Raw genomic sequence first — 19,871 nt, 5'->3', positions numbered from 1 at the left:
CTTTTGAGCCATTTGCCCATTATTCCCTGACTGAGGGTTTTTGCCAGGGCTCCTGATTCCCTTGTTCTTTGTTCTTACGTCTGTCCTCTGGAGCCTCTTTCTATAAACCTTCTTCCAATGACTTGGCTTCTTGACACAATGACATACAGTTTTCACCTGCCTTGGCTCCCTTCTTATTGTCCAGAGTAGGGATATTCCCTTAGAAAATACTTGTGACCAAGCAGTTAATACATGGTTTTTAGTTGTTTCTCTTCTTCATTGTCTTTCTCTAGACCATCTCCAGACTCAGCAGCTACTGCTAGGACTTGAGCAGTAGTCCATCCTAGGCAGGGACTGAAGTGGGTAGTACCAGCAGGTGACTTTGGTCTGCCTCTGGATCCCTCACAGTATCTTGTGAGAAAACTTCAACAAACTGCGGATGGACATCAACAGGAAACTCACTCCTGTTCTGGGTACACCGCTGTCATTTCTCTCAACTCACTTGTAGCTAGGAAGGATTCAGTTGTGGCCTTTGCAGCCCCTTTCAGTGGGTCCCCAAAGCCCTTAGGTTTTTTTGTTTTTGTTTTAGATTTTATTTATTTAAGAGAGACAGAAAGCACGAGCAGGGGGGGGGGGCAGAGGGAGAAACAGACTCTCTGCTGAGCAGGGAACCCAATATGGGGCTCAATCCCAGAACCCTGAGATCATGACCTGAGCCGAAGGCAGACGCTTAACCAACTGAGCCACCCAGGCGCCCCAAGCCCTTTGTTTTTCTGGGATTGTTGGTGGGGTGCAATAGATAGTTGGAGTCTTTTGGCCATGATACCCCCTGATGCAATGGGTCATCTTCAAGTCCTGACGGGCTTGTTTCACCAAACAGTCAAAAGCCCGCTGGCTGCAGAATTCTCTGTAGCAGCCAGTGAACATCCCCACTTGCGGGGTTGTAAGCTGCAAAAACCCTGGCAGGCACTTGTGTGAACTTTCGGTGGGTCTTCCCTGGGCACAGGAAAAGAAGGCCTTTGATGAGTAACGTTGGCAGAGTAAAAGGGCATTCTTCCCCTTCCAAGTCCCTTCTGGGGAGCCCAGGGAGCTTCTTCATGACATCGACGTGATGTGGTTAGGAAGGGCTATCTGTCTTCTCAGGCAATCAGGAAAAACATAGACTTAGGTGACAATCTGGCATCACGTATAGGGGATTTGGTATCCCTGTGTTGGTATTTTTCAGCCTAGCACCTTCTTGGTTTGTCTTTTGCAAGCGACTGCCCTTGCTACTCTCTATCCTGTTGCCATCTTAGGAGGACACAGTCTTTTATCTCGAAGTTCCCAATTATTCCCAGACGGTGTTGTTTTACCATCTCTGTTTTCCTAGCTACAGGGTATGTGGATAAGAAGGACTCTTGAGGTGGAGGCTAGCTGAAGCGTGAAATCGAATCCCAGCTAGGGTGTGAGGTGCACAGACCTCATCACTACAGAGCACTTAATTCATTACTGGCTCGAAAAGTTGTGCCCTTGTCCTTTGTAGGGCAATCTGCTAACTAACAGAATTGCCCGTCTCAAAGATCATAGCTTCCCTCTTAAAAGGACTTAGTTTGAGACAGGAAGGGATAAAGATAAAGATATCTAGGGGAAGAGGAGGAAGGGAGTGGGGAAGGCAGAGAAAGGAGGATAGTTTGGTAAAGAAAACGTGGCTTTAATTCTTTCATTTCTTCTTCAGTTTTGCTCATTCTTTTCAAATAATTTTTACCTTTTCCCCTGGAGTGAGATTCATCCCAGGAACACAAGTAATTCAATGGCTGAAGACAAGGTTCTTCTAAAAACCACCACCGATGAGTCAATTCACTCAAACCAAAGGCCTTGTCCTCGGGCCACTGTAATACTGGATTCTCATTCCAAATAGATTCCATTCCAAATGTTATATGGAGATATGTTAGCTCTTTAAGAGAAAGACCTGCAGGCAACATTCCCTGCTAACCATATTTTTCCACCATCCAAACTAGTGGTGATACTAATGGATTTTAGGTCCTGTATTATACCTGTTTACTCAAGGATAAAATCTGAAATTGGAGAGCATGACTTGTCCAGCTGGTATTTGAAAATTACACAGAGCTAGAAGGGAGATATTTTATAATTCACCTTCAGCTCTGTTAAGTGCAGGAGTTTTTTTCTTTTTTTTAGAGAGAGAGGGAGGGGAGGCTGGGGTGGTACAGGTAGAAACAGAGGGAGAAGGGGAGGGAGGGGGAAAAATCTCAAGCAAACTCCGTGCTGAGCACGGAACCTGACATGGGGCTTGATCTGAAGACCCCCGAGATTATGACCTGAGCTGAAACCAAGAGTCATATGCTTAAGTGACTCAGCCACCCAGGCATCCTTTGGTTTAGGAACTTTGAGGCTATCCCATTCTTATCAGCAGATTGTTGGGGAAAATTAAAAATAAAACCTCCTGGCAATCTAAGAAATTATTTCTACAAATGTAAAAAAAAAAAAAAGAAGGAAAAGAATTTTGTTTCTGAGTATTAAACCAGACTGTGATTTGCATTATGGGTAATCCGCTAAAGAGATTGCAAAGATAGACAGAACTCTCACCCTCTTTTGTGCTGAGCAGATATAGTCCATTATCTGCATGTTTTTGAGACAAATGGTAACTAGTCATGGAGCGAGGACCTGACAGCACCATTTACTATACATTCTTGCATAGTTCATCCTAAATTCACCTGGTAATTGGAGGGGCCATTTGTGCTAGTTAATTGCACTCATCTTAAAGGCAAAATCAAGGAGCCTGACTGGCTCAGTTGGTTAAGTGACAACCTTCAGCTCAGGTCATGATCCTGGAGTCCCAGGTTCGATCCCTGCTCAGTGGGGAGTCTGCTTCTCCCTCTGACCCTCCCCTCTCTCATGCTCTCTCTCATTCTATCTCTTTCAAAAATAAAAAAATAAAAATAAAAGGCAAAATCAGATTTCCCTGGCTCAGTGATAAGCCAATGATAGTACAACTTGGGTGGGGGGCGGTTGGGAACCTATCTTGATGTTTCCATTTCAGATGGCTTCCAGGCTCCTAAGAAAAACATTCCTGGCTTGTAATACTAACAAAAGTCTTATTTAACCTTTCTAAAGATTTACAAATATATCCAAGGGGCAGAGGAAGGATTTACAAGTATCTGTTTTCTTAAGGAAATGCTCTAAGGGAAAGGGGAAGGGTCTCCATTTTGGCTACAGGGAAATTTCTTGTTTTTATTTTTTATTTTTTAATTTAAATTCAGTTAGCCAACATAGACTACATCAATAGTTTCAGATGTAGTGTTTGATGATTCATCAGTTGCATATAACACCCAGCGCCCATCACATCACATGACCTCCTTAATGCCCGTCACCCGATTACCCCATCCCCCCACCCGCTTCTCTTTCTGTAACCCTCAGTTTGTTTCCCCGGAGTCAGGAGTCCCTCATTGTTTGTCTCCCTCTCTGATTCCTTCCGGTCCAATTTTCTCTCCCTTCCCCTGTGGTCCTTTTCGCTATTCCTTATGTTCCACATATAAGTGAAACCATATAATAATTGTCTTTCTCTGCTGGACTTCTTTCACTCAGCATTATCCCCTCCAGTTACATGCATGTGGATGTGACTAGTAGGTATTCATCATTTCTGAGGGCTGAGTAACATTCCATTGTGTATATGAGCCACATTTATTGTTGTTGTTGTTATTCTCTGATTTTATTTATTTTATTTTTTTGTATACTTTATTTTTTATTTTTTATTAACATATGTGCATTATTTGTTTCAGGGGTACAGGTCTGTGATTCATCAGTCTTTTTTTTTAAAAGATATTATTTATTTATTCGACAGACAGAGGTCACAAGTAGGCAAAGAGACAGGCAGAGAGAGAGGAGGAAGCAGGCTCTCTGCTCAGCATTGTGGGGCTCGATCCCAGGACCTGAACTGAAGGCAGAGGCTTTAACCCACTGAGCTACCCAGGTGCCCCTGTGATTCATCAGTCTTAACAATTCACAGCACTCACCATAGCACATTCCCTCCCCGGTGTCCATCACCCAGCCACCCCATCCCTCCCTCTCCTCTCCACTCCAGTAACCCTCAGTTTGTTTCCTGAGATTAAGAGTCTCTTATTATATGTCTCCCTCTCTGGTTTCATCTTGTTTTGTTTTTCCCTCCCTTCCCCTATGACCCACTGTTTTATTTCTCAAATTCCTCATTTCAGTGAGAGCATATGATGATTGCCTTTCTCTGATTGACTTATTTCGCTTAGCATAATAGCCTCCACGTTGTTGCAAATGTCAAGATTTCATTTTTGATGGCTGTATAGTATTCCTGTGTGTGTGTGTGTGTGTGTGTGTGTGTGTGTGTGTGTACACACCACATTTTCTTTATTCATTCATCTGTTGATGAACATCTAGGCTCTTTCCATAGTTTGGCTATTGTGGACATTGATACTATTAACATTGGGGTGCACGTGCCCCTTATTCTCACTACGTCTGTATTTAGGGGTAAATACCCAGTAGTGCGATTGCTGGGTTGTAGGTTAAGCTCTATTTTTAACATCTTGAGGAACCTCCATGCTGTTTTTCAAAGTGGCTGCACGAGCTTGCATTCACACCAACATCCTCACCAAAATCTGTTGTTTCTTGTGTTGTTAATTTTAACGATTCTAACTGGTGTAAGGTGGTATCTCATTGTGGTTTTGATTCATATTTTCCTGATTGCAAGTGATGTGGGGCAGCTCAGGTTGTTCTTGACAGCTGCCTGTGAAGGCAGTGTGTTGCATGACAGAACCTGGGCAGTCTGCTTACTAGCAGCCTGGAAGCCAGCCTCAAAGTTGCTTGCCTCATACATGAACCTGAGAAATGCCAGGGAAACAAGCGTTTAGAGCCTTGCTTTCTTGTCCTACCCAGCAGAGCACAAGAGACCCATGGAAGAGCATCTTCCAATGCCAGTGGGACAGAAAAACGTAAGGCAGTGACTCCCCTTTGTCCTCCAGCAATTCTCTGCTGTTTCTCTTGGCCCAGCTAGGAGAGGATTTGGGGAGCAAATTGGGAAGCAGTTTGCATGCCTCACCACCATATCTTTACCTAGGGCAGTCCCTGAATGGGAGGACCCCGTTTGGACTTTATGAACATTCACAGAACAAGCCCATGAAACATTGGGCATGGAAGCCACAATAACTGCATTGAATTGGCCCAAAGCCCCCTGTCACTCTCGTCACTTTCCTTTCCTTTCCTTGCCAATCCATGCCAAAACCCCATCGGTTAATTTGGGTGTTCCCTTGGCCCCTCAGGATCAGATAGGATGGTCCCAGTACCTGTCTCCAACAAAGAAAGCCTTAAAACTCTGAGCGCTCCCATCCCTGAAGTTCTCCAGAGTACTCAGGAGGGTGTGTATGGCCCTTGGTCCCTCTTGGGAACAGGGAGCCTCTGTCCCACCCCTAATCATTTCTTCAAAGCAACTGATCTCAGGGTAGAAAGAGAGGAAGGGATGAGGCATGGGGTGGGAGGGGCAGATCCATGCCAGCCAGGAAGTCTTTACATTTACTTTTGGATTTGAATCATCTAGCGGCTACTCCGGCCTACCCAATGAACATCTCATGTTTCCAGGATGCACAGAGCTCTGTGTCAGGTGGCTGGGTTCTCGTGTTTCAGCTTCGAGGCTGTCTCAATCCCACAGCCACATTGCTTTCTAGCTGAGCCCATTGGCTAACTCAGGCTTTCCGAGGTCAGTGGCACCTTTTCCTTTTTAGGATATTCACTTCAATTGGGAGGCACTCACGGCCCATTTTCATGGTAGCATAAGGGAGGAGAAAGTTTTCCTTGACCTTCTTAGGTTCCCCAGCTGGTTCTGAAAATGAAAACTAACAAAGACAGATTAATAAGAGAAGCACATACATATTTACTTAATATAAGTTTAATGTGATGGGGGAGCCTTCATAAGGTCAACATATTCATTGCTGGTTCCCATGGACTTCCCTCAAAGGTCCCAGGTCCCAGGGATTAGGATGGGAACATCTTTGTGGTGGTGGTGGTAGGGTCATCCATTCTGCCTACCAGAGAGGCCTGTGAGGCCCTCATTCTTCCTTTTCCAAAAAGCCACATCTCGGCGTGCAACCATTCCTAATCACGCAAACTTCCAGGAACTATGAAGGGCCTGAAATTTTATCCCATTTGCAAGCTAACAGCCTGCCACAGTTTCATGGCGGCTGGCAGAAGACATGAGCCTGCTGAGTCAGAGACAAAGAACTTGTATACTCGGGTCAGTCGTGGGCGCTGGTGTGCCCTTCTCGAAGGGCCACTGCCCCTTCTCTAGGCCCCAGTTCTCACAGGGTACCACAAAGACGGCTGGATGATACTTGCACATGCTGTGGGTTCCATTGTAGGGGAGGAACCCCCAAGCCTGTGGACCCCAGATCTTTCATCATGAGCAGTAAGCCTGCCTGATCTTTGCCTGGAGGGAGAAATTCTCTTTTTTAAAAAAAGAGTTTTTGAGTTCATTGAGTTATTTGACAGAGAGAGGGAGAGAGCCCAGGTGGGGGTGGCAGAGGGAGAGACTGAGCCTTCCTGTTGAGCCACCCAGGTGCCCCAAATTACCTTGAGTATAATTTATATAACCCCTCCCTTGCTCTGGAGTTGGGGAACTCTATCTTTTAAGGCTATTTGCTGCCTTACTGCCTTACTACTCTATCTTTTTTTTTTTTAAAGATTTTATTTATTTATTTGACAGAGAGAGATACAAGTAGGCAGAGAGGCAGGCAGAGACAGAGGAGGAAGCAGGCTCCCTGCTGAGCAGAGAGTCTGATGCGGGGCTCGATCCCAGGACCCTGAGATCGTGACCTGAGCCGAAGGCAGCGGCTTAACCCACTGAGCCACCCAGGCGCCTGCCTTACTTCTCTATCTTTAAGGCTGTTTTCAAGCATGCTTGAAAAGACAGTTTGGAGGATTGGAGGGCTGCCTGGGTGGCTCAGTTGGTTAAACGTCTGCCTTCAGCTCAGATCATGATCCCAGGGTTCTGGGATCAAGTCCCACATTGGGTTTCTTGCTTAGCAGGGAGCCTGCTTCTTCCTCTGCCCCTCCCCCCAGCTCACTCTCTCTCTCAAATAAATCAGTGAAATCTTAAAAAAAAAGAAAAGACACAGGGCGTCTGGGTGGCTCAGTGGGTTAAGCCTCTGCCTTCAGCTCAGGTCACGATCCCAGGGTCCTTGGATCGAGCCCCGCATCGGACTCTCTGCTCATCAGGGAGCCTGCTTCCTCCTCTGTCTCTGCCTGCCTCTCTGCCTATTTGTAATCTCTGTCTGTCAAATAAATAAAATCTTTGAAAAAAAAAAACAAAAAAACTGGCGTCCATCCTCTCAAACCTTGCCACTGCTCTAGCCACCAAATTTATGTCCTATTCTGAACCTTTGTGGTCATTTCAATGTTCTTCACAGCATCTTCATCAGGAATAGATTCTATCTCAAGAAGCCACTTGCTGGGGCACCTGGCTGGCTCAGTCAGTAAAGCATGTGACTCTTGATCTTGAGGTCATGAGTTCTAGCCCAACGTTGGGTGTAGAGCTTACTTAAAAAAAAAAAGAGAGAGAGAGGGAAAGCCGTTTTCTTTGCTTATGCATAAGAAGCAACTCCTCATCCATTAAAGTTTCATCATGAGACTGCAATTCTCTAACATCTTCAGGCTCCACTTCTCGTTCTGGTTCTCTTGCTGTTTCCACCACATCTGCAGTTACTTCCTCCACTGAAGTCTTGAACCCCTCCAATGCATCCATGAGGGTAGGTTGGAATCAGTGTCTTCTAAACTCCTGTTCATGTTGATATTTTGACCTCTTCGCATGAATCCTGAATGTTCTTAGTGGCATCTAGAACAGTGAATCCTTTCCAGAAGGTTTTCAATGTTCTTTACCCAGACCCATCAGAGGAATCACCATCTATGGCAATGACAGTTTTACAAAGTGGGTTTCTTAAATAGTCGGGCTTGAAAGTTAAAATTACTCCTTGACCCATGGGCTGCAGAATGCATGTTGTGTTAGCGGGCATGAGAACAGCATTAATCTCCTTGTCCATCTCCAGCAGAGCTCTTGGGTGACCAGGTGCATTGTCAGTGTGTATTTTGAAAGGAATCTTTGTTTCTGAGCAGCGGGTCTCAACAGTAGGCTTAGGATATTCAGTGAACCATGTTGTAAACAGAGATGCTGTCATCTGGGCTTTGTTGTTCCATTTACAGAGCACTGGCAGAGTTGATTCAGCATCATTCTTGTATTTTTAAAGATTTTATTTATTTATTTGACAGAGAGAGAGAGAGAACACAGGCATGGGGAAAAGCAGAGGGAGAAGCAGGCTTCCTGCTGAGCAGGGAGCCCAACTCGGGGCTGACCTGAGCCCAAGGCAGACACTTAACCAGCTGAGCCACCCAGGTGCCCCAATTTAGCATCATTCTTAAGAATCCTAGGATTTTCAGAATGGTAAACGAGCACCAGCTTCCACCCAAAGTTACCAGCCGCATTAGCCCCTAACAAGAGAGTGAATCTAGTCTCAAGCTTTGAAGCCAGGCATGGATTTCCCTCTTGCGCTGAAAGTCCCAGCTGGCATCTTCTTTCAACAGAATGCTGTTTCATCGACGTTAAAATATGTTTTCTAGTGTAGCCATCTTCATGAAGGATCTTAGCTAAATCTTCGGGATACCTTGCTGCAGTTTCTCCATCAAGACTTGGCTGATTCCCCGGGCACTTTTATGTTAAGGAGACAGCTTCTTTTCTTACACTTCATAAACCAACCTCTGCTTGCTTCCGACTTTTCTTCGGTAGCTTCCTCACCTCTGTCAGTTTTCACAGAATTGGAGAGAGTTAGGGCCTTGCTCTGGATGAGGCTTTGGCTTAAGGGAATGTGTCTACCGATTTGGTCTTCTTTCCCAGACCTCTACAGCTTTGTCCAGATCAGCAAGAAGGTTGTTTTACTTGCCTATCATTCCTGTGTTCCCCGAAGGAGCACTTCCAGTTTCCTTCAAGAACTTTTCTTGGCGTTCATAACTTGGCTAACTGGGGCAAGAGGCCTAGCTTTTTGGTTTATCTCCATTTTTGATAGGCCTTCGTCACTAAGGTTAATCATTTCTGGCTTTCAGTCTAGAGTGAGAGACATGTGACTTTTTCTTTCACTTAAACACTTGGAGGCCACTGTAGGATTATTAATGGGTCTGATTTCAGTATTGTTGTGTCTCAGGGAACAGGGAGGCCCAAGGAAAGGGAGAGAGATGGGGGAACAGCTGGTGGGTGGAACAGTCAGAACACCACACACGACATTTACCAGTTAAGTTCACTGTCTTATATGCATGCAGTTCACGACACTCCAAAATGGTTACAATAGTGACATCCTGAGATCACTGATCTCAGATCACCATAACGAATAAAATAATAATGAAAAAGTTTGAAATTCTGCAAGAATGACCGAAATGTGACACAGAGACACAAAATGAGCAAATGCTATTGGAAAAATGGCCCTGATAGATTTGCTCAAGGCAGGGTTGCAACAAACCTTCCATTTGTGAAAAACGCAGTATCAGCAAAATGCAATAAAGTGAACCCCAATAAAACAAGGTACGACTGTTTCATGGAAAGGCTTTTACACTATTTTCATGATCAGACTCTAGCATACTTCCTTGGATTTTTTTTTTCTTATAATCACCTGCCTAACATATTTGATTGTCTTCTCTCCTTTTTACAGAGCTGTTCATTCTTTCCTTAATTACCATGTATTTTCCTTTCTCCATACCTCTCTCTTTATCTTTTCTAGAAAGTATTTTCCCCTGTTTATCTCCATTATACTTACTTTTCCCCTCCAAGATCCTGTTTAAACTGTACCAGCTCTAAAGACCTTAACCCTACACACCCAGTAGAACTACTTTCCCTTTGGGGCCCACAGTGTACCTTAAGTATATTTCTAACATATGCTTTTGTTTTCTGTGTCTTTTGAAACTGAGCTCTATTTGAAAGACATTGAATTATGTATAGTTTGATGAGTTTTGACAAATATATCCAAGTAACCACCACTCAAACCAAAGTACAGAGCAGGTCCGTCACCCTCCTGACCAGTCAGTATCCTACCCCTGAGGCAACCAGTTTTTAAGATTTCTAATCCCTATATATTAGCTCTGTTTGTTCTTTTTTTTTTTTTAAAAGATTTTATTTATTTATTTGACAGAGAGAGATCACAAGTAGGCAGACAGGCAGGCAGAGAGAGAGAGGGAGAAGCAGGCTCTCTACTGAGCAGGGAGCCTGATTCGGGGCTCGATCCCAGGACCCTGTGATCATGACCTGAGCTGAAGGCAGTTGCTTAACCGACTGAGTCACCCAGGCGTCCCAGGCTTGTTCTTGATTCTCATATAAACAGAATCATTTGGTCTGTGTTTGGCTTCTGTTTCTAAATGAGCAAAGTATTTTGGAGAGTCATTCAGGTTGTGTCTGTCCAGATCTTTCCTTGCTATGGCTGGGTATTCCATTGTATGAATATAGCACAATCTCTATACGCAGTCACCTGCTGATGAACATTTTGAATGTTTCTAGTGTTTGGTTTTCATGGATAAAGCTGTTGAACATCTTTTCATGTGTTTTATTGGCCATTTGGAGATCTTTTTTGGTGTCTGTTCAAGGAATTTGCCCATTTTTAAAAAGTTGCATAATGTGTCTCTTAGTTATCACTTTGTAGGCATTTTTTCTACATCCTCATTACAGGTGTTTTGTATATGTATTGCAGATATTTTTTCCCAGGTTGTGTCTTGATTTTTCATTTTCTTAATGGCATCTTTTTATGCGCAGAAGTTTTCATTTTGATAAGGTCTCATTTATCAAAATTTTCTTTTATCTTGATTTTTTTTGTACTACGTCAAGAAATCCTTGTTGGACCCAGTGTTGCAAAGATACTCTCTTGTGTTTTCTTCTAGAGCACTTTGAGTTTCAGGGTTTTTTTTTTTCCTTTTTTAAAAATTGAAATATAACTGCCGGGCACCTGGGTGGCTCAGTGGGTTAAAGCGTCTGCCTTTGGCTCAGGTCATGATCCCAGGGTCCTGGGATCGAGCCCTACATCAAGCTCCCTGCTCAGCAGGGAGTCTGCTTGTCCCTCTTCCTCTACCCCTCACCCCCACTCATTCTCCCTTTCTTCCTCTACTTTCTCTTTCTCAAATAAATAAATAAATAAAATCTTTAAAATAAAGAAGGAAAGAAAATAAAATTGAAATATAACTAACATAAAATGTCGTGTTAGGGGGTACCTGGGTGGCTCAGTGGGTTAAGCCTCTGCCTTTGGCTCAGGTCATGATCCCAGGATCCTGGGATCGAGCCCCGCATCGGGCTCTCTGCTCAGCAGGGAGCCTGCTTCCCCCTCTCCCTCTGCCTGACTCTCTGCTTACTTGTGATCTCTCTCTCTGTCAAATAAATAAATAAAAATCTTTCTATAAAAAATAAGGTCATGTTAGTTTTGGGTATACAGCATCTTGATTCAACAATTCTATACATTAGTCAGTGCTCACTACAGTAATTGTAGTCACCGTACGTTATTACAGTATCATTGACTATATTTCCTTTGCTGTACTTTTCGTCTCATGACTTACTTATTTTATAACTGTAAGTTTGTACCTCTTAATCCCCTTTATTTCACCCATCTCCCCTGTCATCTCCCTTCTGGCAACCACCAGTTTGCTCTCTGTATTTAAGAGTCTATTTTTTCAGTTGTTTGTTCATTTGTTTTGTTTTATAGATTCCACATATAAGTGAAGTCATATGGCATTTGTTTTCTCCGTCTGACTTATTTTACTTAGGATAATACTTTCTAGGCCCACCCATGTTGTCACAAATGGCAAGATCTCATTCTTTCTTGTGGCTGAGTAATATTCCATTTTATATACCTCATCTTCTTTTTTTTAATTTTAATTTTTATTTATTTGAGAGAAAGAGAGAGAGAGATCACACACAAGGAGGAAAGTTAGAGGGAGAAGCAGGCTCCCCGCTGAGCAAGAATCCCAATGCAGAACTCAATCCCAAGACCTTGGGATCATGACCTTAGCTGAAGGCAGACACTTAACAACTGAGCCAGCCAGGTGCCCATATACCACATTTTCTTCACCCATTCACCTATCAGTGGACACTTAGGTTGCTTCCATATCTTGGCTATTGTAAATAACGCTGCAGTTAATATAGGGGTACATGTATCTTTTTGAATTAGTGATTTCCTTTTCTTTGGGTAAATATCCAATAGTGGCATTTCTGCATCATATGATATTTTATTTTTAATTTTTTGAGGAACCTCCACACTGTTTTCCCCAGTGGCTGCACTAATTTCCATTCCCACCAACAGTACACAAGGGTTCCTTTTTCTCCACATCCTCTCCAACAGTTGTTATTTCTTTTAGATTCTAGCCATTCTGATAGGTATTAAGGTAATATCGCACTGTGGTTTTGCTCTGCATTTCCCTGATGATCACTGATGTTGAGCATCTTTTTTTTCCCAATATATATAATGTATTATTTTATTCATCTATTACATATTACTTCATGAAAATATTACTTATGTTATAAAATATACAAAAATGCAAGGTAACCTGACAATGGAGCATCTTTTTATGTATGTCTTTTATGGAAAAATTTCTGTTCAGGTCTTCTGCCTGTTGTTAAATCAGATTTTTGGGGGGGGGCTTAGAACTGAGTTTTATAAGTTCTTTTTGTAGTTTGGATATTAACCTCTTATTGGATATATCATTTGCAAATATCTTCTACCATTCACTAGGTTGCCTTTTTGTTTTGTTGATGGTTTCCTTTGCTGTGCAAAAGCTTTTTATTTTGGTGTGGTCCCAGTAGTTTATGTTTGCTTTTGTTTCCCTTGCCTGAGGTGACATATCTACAAAAAAATGTTGCTAAGACTGATGTCAGTGAGATTACTGGGTATGTTTTCTTCTAGGAGCTTTATGGTTGCAGGTCTCACATTTAAGTCTTTAGTCCATTTTGAATTTATTTTTGTGTATGGTGTCAGAAGGCGGTCCAGTTTCATTGTTTTGCATGTAGTTGTCCAGTTTTTCCAACACCATTTATTGAAGAGACTGTCCTTTCTCCACTGTATTTTTTGTACCTTTTGTTGTAAATTAACTGACCATCTATGGTGGGTTAATTTCTGGGCTCTGCTCTAAAGTATCTGTTTTTATGCTATAACATACTGTTTTGATTGTTATAACTTTATAATATAGTTTGAAATCTGGGTTGTGATACCTTCAGCTTTGTTCTTTCTGAAGATTGCTTTGGCTGTTTTAGGGTCTTCTGTGGTTCCATAAATATTCTAGGTTTGTTCTATTTCTCTGAAAAATACCATTGGAATTTTGACAGGGATTCCAGTGAATCTGCAATATATTTGGTAAATATATTTGGTAAATTGGTAATATTTTAACAATATTAATTCTTCCTATCCATAAGCACAAAATATCTTTCTATTTACTTCTCTTATTTAGTTTCTTTCATCAGTGTGTTAAAATTTTCAGTGTATAGTTCTTTAACCTCCTTGGGTAATTTATTCTGGGGTATTTTTCTTTTTTTTTTCTTTTTCTTTTTTTAAACATAGGTATTTTTCTTGATGCAGTTATAAATGGGGTCATTTTCTTAATTTCTTTTTCTGGTAATTCATTATTAGTGTACAGAAACACAACAGATTTTCGTATATTGATTTTTGTGTCCTGCCATTTTATTGATTCATTTTTTAGTTCTAATAGATTTTTTGGTGGAATCTTTAGTGTTTTCTATGTATAATAAGATGTCATCTACAAATAGTGACAGTTTTCCATCTTCCTTTTTTATTTGGATGCCTTTTATTTCTTTTTCTTGTCTAATTGCTTTGGCTAGGACTTCCAGTACTCTTGAATTAAAGTGGCAAGAGTGGGCATCTTTGTCTTGTTTCTGATCTTAGAAAAGCTTTCAACTTTCCACTGTTGATTATAATGTTAGTTGTAGGCTTGTCATATGTTGTATTTATTGTGTTGAGATACCTTCTCTCTGTACCTGCTTTGTTGAGAGTTTTTATCATAAATGGATGTTGAACTTTGTTAATTACTTTTTCTGCATCTACTGAGATGATAGTATGATTTTATCCTTACTTTATTAATGTGGTGTGTCACATTGATTGATTTGCAGATGTTGAGCCATCCTTATCACTGGAATAAGTCCCATTTGGCCATTTTATATGATTCTTTTAATGTATTGTTGAATTCATTTTGGTAACATTTTTTGAGGATTTTTGCATCTGTATTCTTCAGGGATATTGAACTGTAATTTTTTTGTCTTGTGCCCTTGTGTGGCTTTGGTATCAGGGTAAATTTGGCCTCCTTAGATTAACTTCTCTTCTGTTTTTTTTGGAAGAGTTTGAGAAAGATTGGTATTCTTTTTTGAATGTTTGGTGGAATTCTTAGTGAAGCTATTTGATTCTTGACTTTTCTTTGTTAGGAGGTTTTTGATTACTGATTCAGTCTCCTTGTTAGTATTCAGTCTGTTTAGATTTTCTATTTTTTCATGATTCAATCTTGATAGATTGTGTATTTCTAGGAATTTATTCATTTCTTCTAGGTTATCCAGTTTGTTTGCATGTAATTGTTCATAGTAGTCTAGTTGGTTATTTTTATAGTGCCTCTCAGTTGAACTATCCTATTATTCTTTCACTGTGAATGTATTTTTCTTTATGCTCATAAGCATACTTATAGATACCTGATTTAAAATCCTTTACTGCTAATTCCAGCATTTGAATCAGTTCAGGGTCAGTCTCTGATTGCATTTCCTTTTGAACCTCTTTTATTTCTCTTGGGACCTTTCTCTTTCTATGTTGATTATTTTCAACTGTATCTTGTGTGTTTTGAACCATATTGTAGACCTTTTGAATTCTGTTTAGTTCCCCTGAAGACTGATGATTTTTTTTGTTTCATTTGGTTTAGTAAGCACTTAATTTGGCTGGACTCCAGTTGGCAATGGTCTCCTCTGTGGTGTGTGGTAACTCAAATTTTAAATTTATTTACTCGACCAGAAATTAAGAAGAGTTAACACACAGATCTCGGGCATTCTTTTCTGTCTGAATTCTCCCTTGTCTTTCTGGTGGTCATGATGACTGCAAAACTCTCCTTTGATTCTTCAAGTTCAGTAAGACTGAAGTTTTTCGAGTGGAATTGTAGTTACCCTGCATGGCATTGACTAGGTCTGTTTACAGGCTAAAGGCTGTAAACTTGGTAAACCCAACAGTGGCATCCCTTCTTCTAATTGTCAGTTCTCTTCCAGTAAATACCTGATTTTTTTACTTTTCAGTACCTCCAGATTGGTTTTTTTTTTTAATATTTTGCTCAGAGTATAGTTGTTACCTATGTGAAAGTTGGTCTGATAAAATTTAATTCAGTCGTCCTGGACCTTAGTTATTGTTAATTTTTGTATGTGGTGTAAGGTATGGGTCAAGGTTTGTTTTTTCCTACAAAACTTACATCCATTGTTCCAGCACAATTTTTTGAAAAGACTTTCCTTTTCCCCATAGAAGTACTTTGGTACCTTTGTGAAAAAACAGTTGTCCATATGTGTGTCCTGTTTCTGGACTCTCTATTCTGCTCCATTCATAAATCTATCTGTACTTACATCAGTACCACACTGTGTAAATTTATCATAGTTTTATAATAAGACTTACCATTACATATTCTAGGCTATTCTAGGTCCTTTGCATAGCCACATAAACTTTAACATTTCCATGCCAATTTTTACCAGAAAGTTGACAAATCATTGGTTGAACAAGTAGAAGACAAATGAGTATGGTGGTAGAAAATTTCAACAACACTCAGCCAACTTGATTTATATATTATAGAATACTACAGCCATCAACAGCTGAATACACATTCTTTTCCAGGGACACACGAACCATTCTCCTAGATAGACCATAAGTTGAAATCATACAGAGTATATTTTCTCACCATCACAGAATTAAATTAGATATGAGCAATAAAAAGACATGAAGAGAGGGCGCCTGGGTGACTCTGTTGGTTAAGCAACTGCCTTCGGCTCAGGTCATGATCCTGGAGTCCCCGGATCAAGTCCCACATAGGCTCTCTGCTCAGCAGGGCGTCTGCTTCTCCCTCTGACCCTTCCCCCTCATTCTCTCTCTCTCTCTCTTATCCTCACTCCAATAAATAAATAAAACCTTTTTTAAAAAGGCATGAAGAGAAAATGGCCATATTTGTGAAGAATTAATTAAAACAATAGTAGAGGGAGCTATGTAAAGTTAAAAAAAAAGTGTGCATGCTTCCTTCTAGAAGTTATAGAACACAAGCAGATGGAGCTTTAGCTACTGCCTCGGTCCTCAGCACCACTGCCACCACTGCACACCACCAGCCAGCATGTCCTCTGCTCACTTCAACCAGGGGCCATCCTGTGGCTTGTCTGTTGAGGTCGAGAACAAGCTGGCCCAAAAGTACGACCACAAGCAGGAGCAGGAGCTTTGAGAATGGATTGAGGGGTTGACAGGGCACCACATCAGCTACAGTTTCATAGACAGCCTCAAAGATAGCATCATTCTTTGAAGTTCATCAGTAAGTTCCAGCCAGGCTCCATGAAGAAGTTCAATGAGTCGACCCAAAATTGGCACCAGCTGGAAAACATTGGCAACTGCATCAAGGCCATTACCGAGTATGGAGTGAAGTCCCGTGACATTTTTGAGGCAATGACTTGTTTGAGAAAACCAACCACACCCGGGTGCAGTCCACCCTCCCAGCCATGGCCAAGACAAAAAGGAATAAGGTGAATTTAGGGGTGAAGCATGCAGAGAAGCAGGAACAAAAATTTGAGCCAGAGAAGCTAAGAGAACATCATTGGGCTATAGATGGTCACCAACAGATTTGCTAGCCAGCAGGGTATGACAGCCTATGGCACCCGGCACCACCTCTATGACCCCAAGCTGAGCAAGGACCGCCCCCCCCAGACCAGGCCACCAACAAGGGAGCCAGCCAAGCCAGGCTGACTGCACCTGGAACCAAGCAACAGATCCTCGAGCCTGGGATGAGCGTGGAGCACCGTGACATGTTCAACGTCAGCCTGCAGATGGACAGCAACAAGGGGGCCTCGCGGCAGGGCATGACCGTGTATGGGCCTCTGTGCCAGGTCTGTGACCCCCAAAACTGCCTGATGCTTGAACACTCAGAGCTGGGCCAGCCTGCCCATGACCACCACCCACACAGCTGCTGCAACTCAGCCTGGGGCCCTGGGGCCCTCACCCTGCCTTCCCTCCAGGGAGGCTGGCTGCTGCTCTTGGCAGGGTCGAGCTGGCCCCACCAACTCCCTCACCCTGCATGGTGTCCTCTAGCCCCCTTGGACCTACTTACAGGGTTAGCGTTGAGGGGGGCAGTCTGAGGTGCCTGTGGTGGGGGAAGGGGCCCTCCTCCTTGGAGTGCTGCAGGATCCAGCATTGAGCTGGACACACTGAGCAAAGCTATCCCTAGCTGTCTCCTGACTCCCATACAGGTGGGTGCCCCCCAGGACAAAAATTTCTCTCCCCCTAGCAAAACCCCCGGAGCCAGTCTTGGCCTGCCCCCTCCCCATTCCTACAGTGGAAGCAAATTGCATGCCCAGAGACCCGGCGGACACATGTGGTTTGGTTTGCAGCGACTGGCATATGTGGACTTGACTGTGGTGTTTGTAATGCAAGCACTTTCTTTTTCTCTTTCACTGGAGCACAAGAAATGACTGTAAAGTAAAACAAAATACTTCCCATTAAAACAAACAACAAAATGGCATCAAGGACAAATCCTGTACAAAATTATTATTTTTAAAAATGAAAGACTGGGGGTGCCTGGGTGGCTCGGTCAGTGAAGCCTCTGCCTTCAGTTCAGGTCACGACCCCAGGGTCCTGGGATCGAGCCCTCCTCCATGGGGGAGCCTACTTCTCCCTCCACCTCTGCCTCTCTCTCTCATGAATAAATAAATCAGATCTTTAAACAAACTGACTAAATGTTGAATACAATGAATTGCAAAAATTTATGATTAGATATTTGTATGCTATACAACACTACATATAACTAGGTATTTAATAGTCATACTGTATAGCATATTCTGGTGAAAAACAAATCCTTAAAAAATAATTCCTTAATGATCCTCTCCCTATCGCCCGCTGCTGAACCTGTCATCTTGAACGGGACTGTGTTGTTACAGGTCTCTGTGTCATTCGAGGACGTGACTGTGGACTTCAGCAAGGAAGAGTGGCAGCAACTGGACCCAGCTCAGAGACGCTTGTACCGGGATGTGACGCTGGAGAATTACAGCCACCTGCGCTCAGTGGGTAAGCACAGCCCTTCGGAGAAACTGCAAGGAGCGTGTTATGCGTAAAATTGTATTCCTCCAAGGAAACTATGTTGAAATCCTAACCTGTTAGGACTAAGAACCTTGGGATATGATCTTTTTTTGGAATTGGGGGTCTTTACAGAAGTAGCCAAGCTCAAACTGGGTCTTTTTGGTGGGTCCTAATCCAGTATGACTGCTATGCTTAAAATAAGGGAAATCTAGACATAGAGACAGACACACACAGAGAAAAGACAGTGTGAAGGAAAAGAAGATGGCCAGGTCGCTGGAGTGATGCATCTGCAAGCGGAGACATGCCTGAGGCCACCAAGAGGTCAGAGAGAGAAGCATGGAAGAGTTCCTTCCTGTTTTGAAGGTTCTCCTTCAAAAAGAGCATTGGCGCTACTGACACCTTGATTTTGGACTTCTGGTCTCCAGAACTTTGACACAGTACATGTCTGCTGTTTTGAGCTGTCCAGCTTGTGGCACTTCGTCAAAGCAGCCCTAGGAAACTAAGACAGATTTTTTTCCTTGGCAAGGGGGATGCTGCCGTAGCAAATATTGAAAAAGACACAGAAGTGGTTTTGGAATCAGACAGTGGGTAGAGGCTGGAAAGGTGCTTGACAGAGAAAGCCTAGACTGCCTTGAAGAAATTCACTGGTAGAAATATGGACGCTAACGGGGCTTTGGTCTCAGATAGAGCGAGGAGCGTGTTACTGGAAACTGGAAGAAAGGGGAGCGTGTTACTGGAAACGGGAAGAAAGGAGATCCTTGTTACAAAGTGGCACAGAACCTGACTGAATTGTGTTCTGTTGGGTGAAAAGCAGAATCTGTAAGTGATAAACTTGGGTAGTTAGCTGTGGAAGTTTCTAAACAAAAGTGTTAAAGGCATGGCCTGTGTTTTCCTTGCTGCTTACCATAAAATGTAGGAGAAAAGAAAGATATTAGAAAGGAATCATTAGTAAGAGAAGAAGCAGAGCTTGAAGATTTGGAAAATACTCAGCCTGTCCATATGCAAAAGATGGGATAAGACTCTGGAAAGAACCAAAGATGTGGACAACCAGTTGCAAAAGAGATCAGTTGTATGACTTGTGGATTTCTTCAGCTATGTCAATAGAAATGCTGTCAGCTTTGACTGAAGAGGACAGAGACAGGAAACAATGAGGGAAGGCTGTGGGGTAGCTGGGATTCTACTGGTAGGAGAGAGGCTGATAAAACTGTTCAGCTGTGCCCATGCGTTAGCCTTCTGGAAGAGGGATGAATGACTCCAAGGATGGTTGTGAGGCCAAGATGGCTGCTGCTGGCACCACAGGCCCAGAGGGCCCAGGCTGGGAAAACAGAATGTGAAAGACCCTCACCTCCTCAGTTCCACAGGGCAAGCCACCTACTTGGTTCCAGGCCTGAAGGGGCAGAGCCGCCACCTAGGGTCAAGGATGTGGAGTTGCCACATCCTACCTGAAGTCTTACCTGCTAACAGCATCATGCTCTCTTTAACGTTCCTTCTCTTCCAGTATTTGTTGACAATTGAGTTTGTGCCATTATTTAGCATTAGAAGGAGCTTGTGACCTACCTCAGTCTGCATGCCAGA

General features: G+C 42.7%; 1 protein-coding gene across 8 annotated transcripts in view; it reads left to right on the top strand.

The window, feature by feature from the left end:
• ZNF81 (zinc finger protein 81) overlaps positions 1–19,871 on the top strand; it is a 165,767-nt gene that overhangs the window by 52,530 nt on the left and 93,366 nt on the right. For 7 of the 8 annotated variants that reach the window (XM_082718041.1, XM_082718040.1, XM_082718039.1 and 4 more), the window contains one exon: positions 18,158–18,284. In XM_082718041.1, coding sequence (XP_082574167.1) covers positions 18,158–18,284 — 127 coding nt within the window. Of the gene's footprint in view, positions 1–16,821; positions 17,111–18,157; positions 18,285–19,871 lie in introns of those variants that run through there. The other variant, XM_082718034.1, reaches the window with a different exon arrangement.

Source organism: Mustela nivalis, assembly GCF_964662115.1.
Source record: "Mustela nivalis genome assembly, chromosome: X".
Taxonomy (NCBI): Eukaryota; Metazoa; Chordata; class Mammalia; order Carnivora; family Mustelidae; genus Mustela; species Mustela nivalis.
The sequence above is the reverse complement of the archived record's forward strand: the minus strand, read 5'-3'. Positions and strand labels throughout refer to the sequence as shown.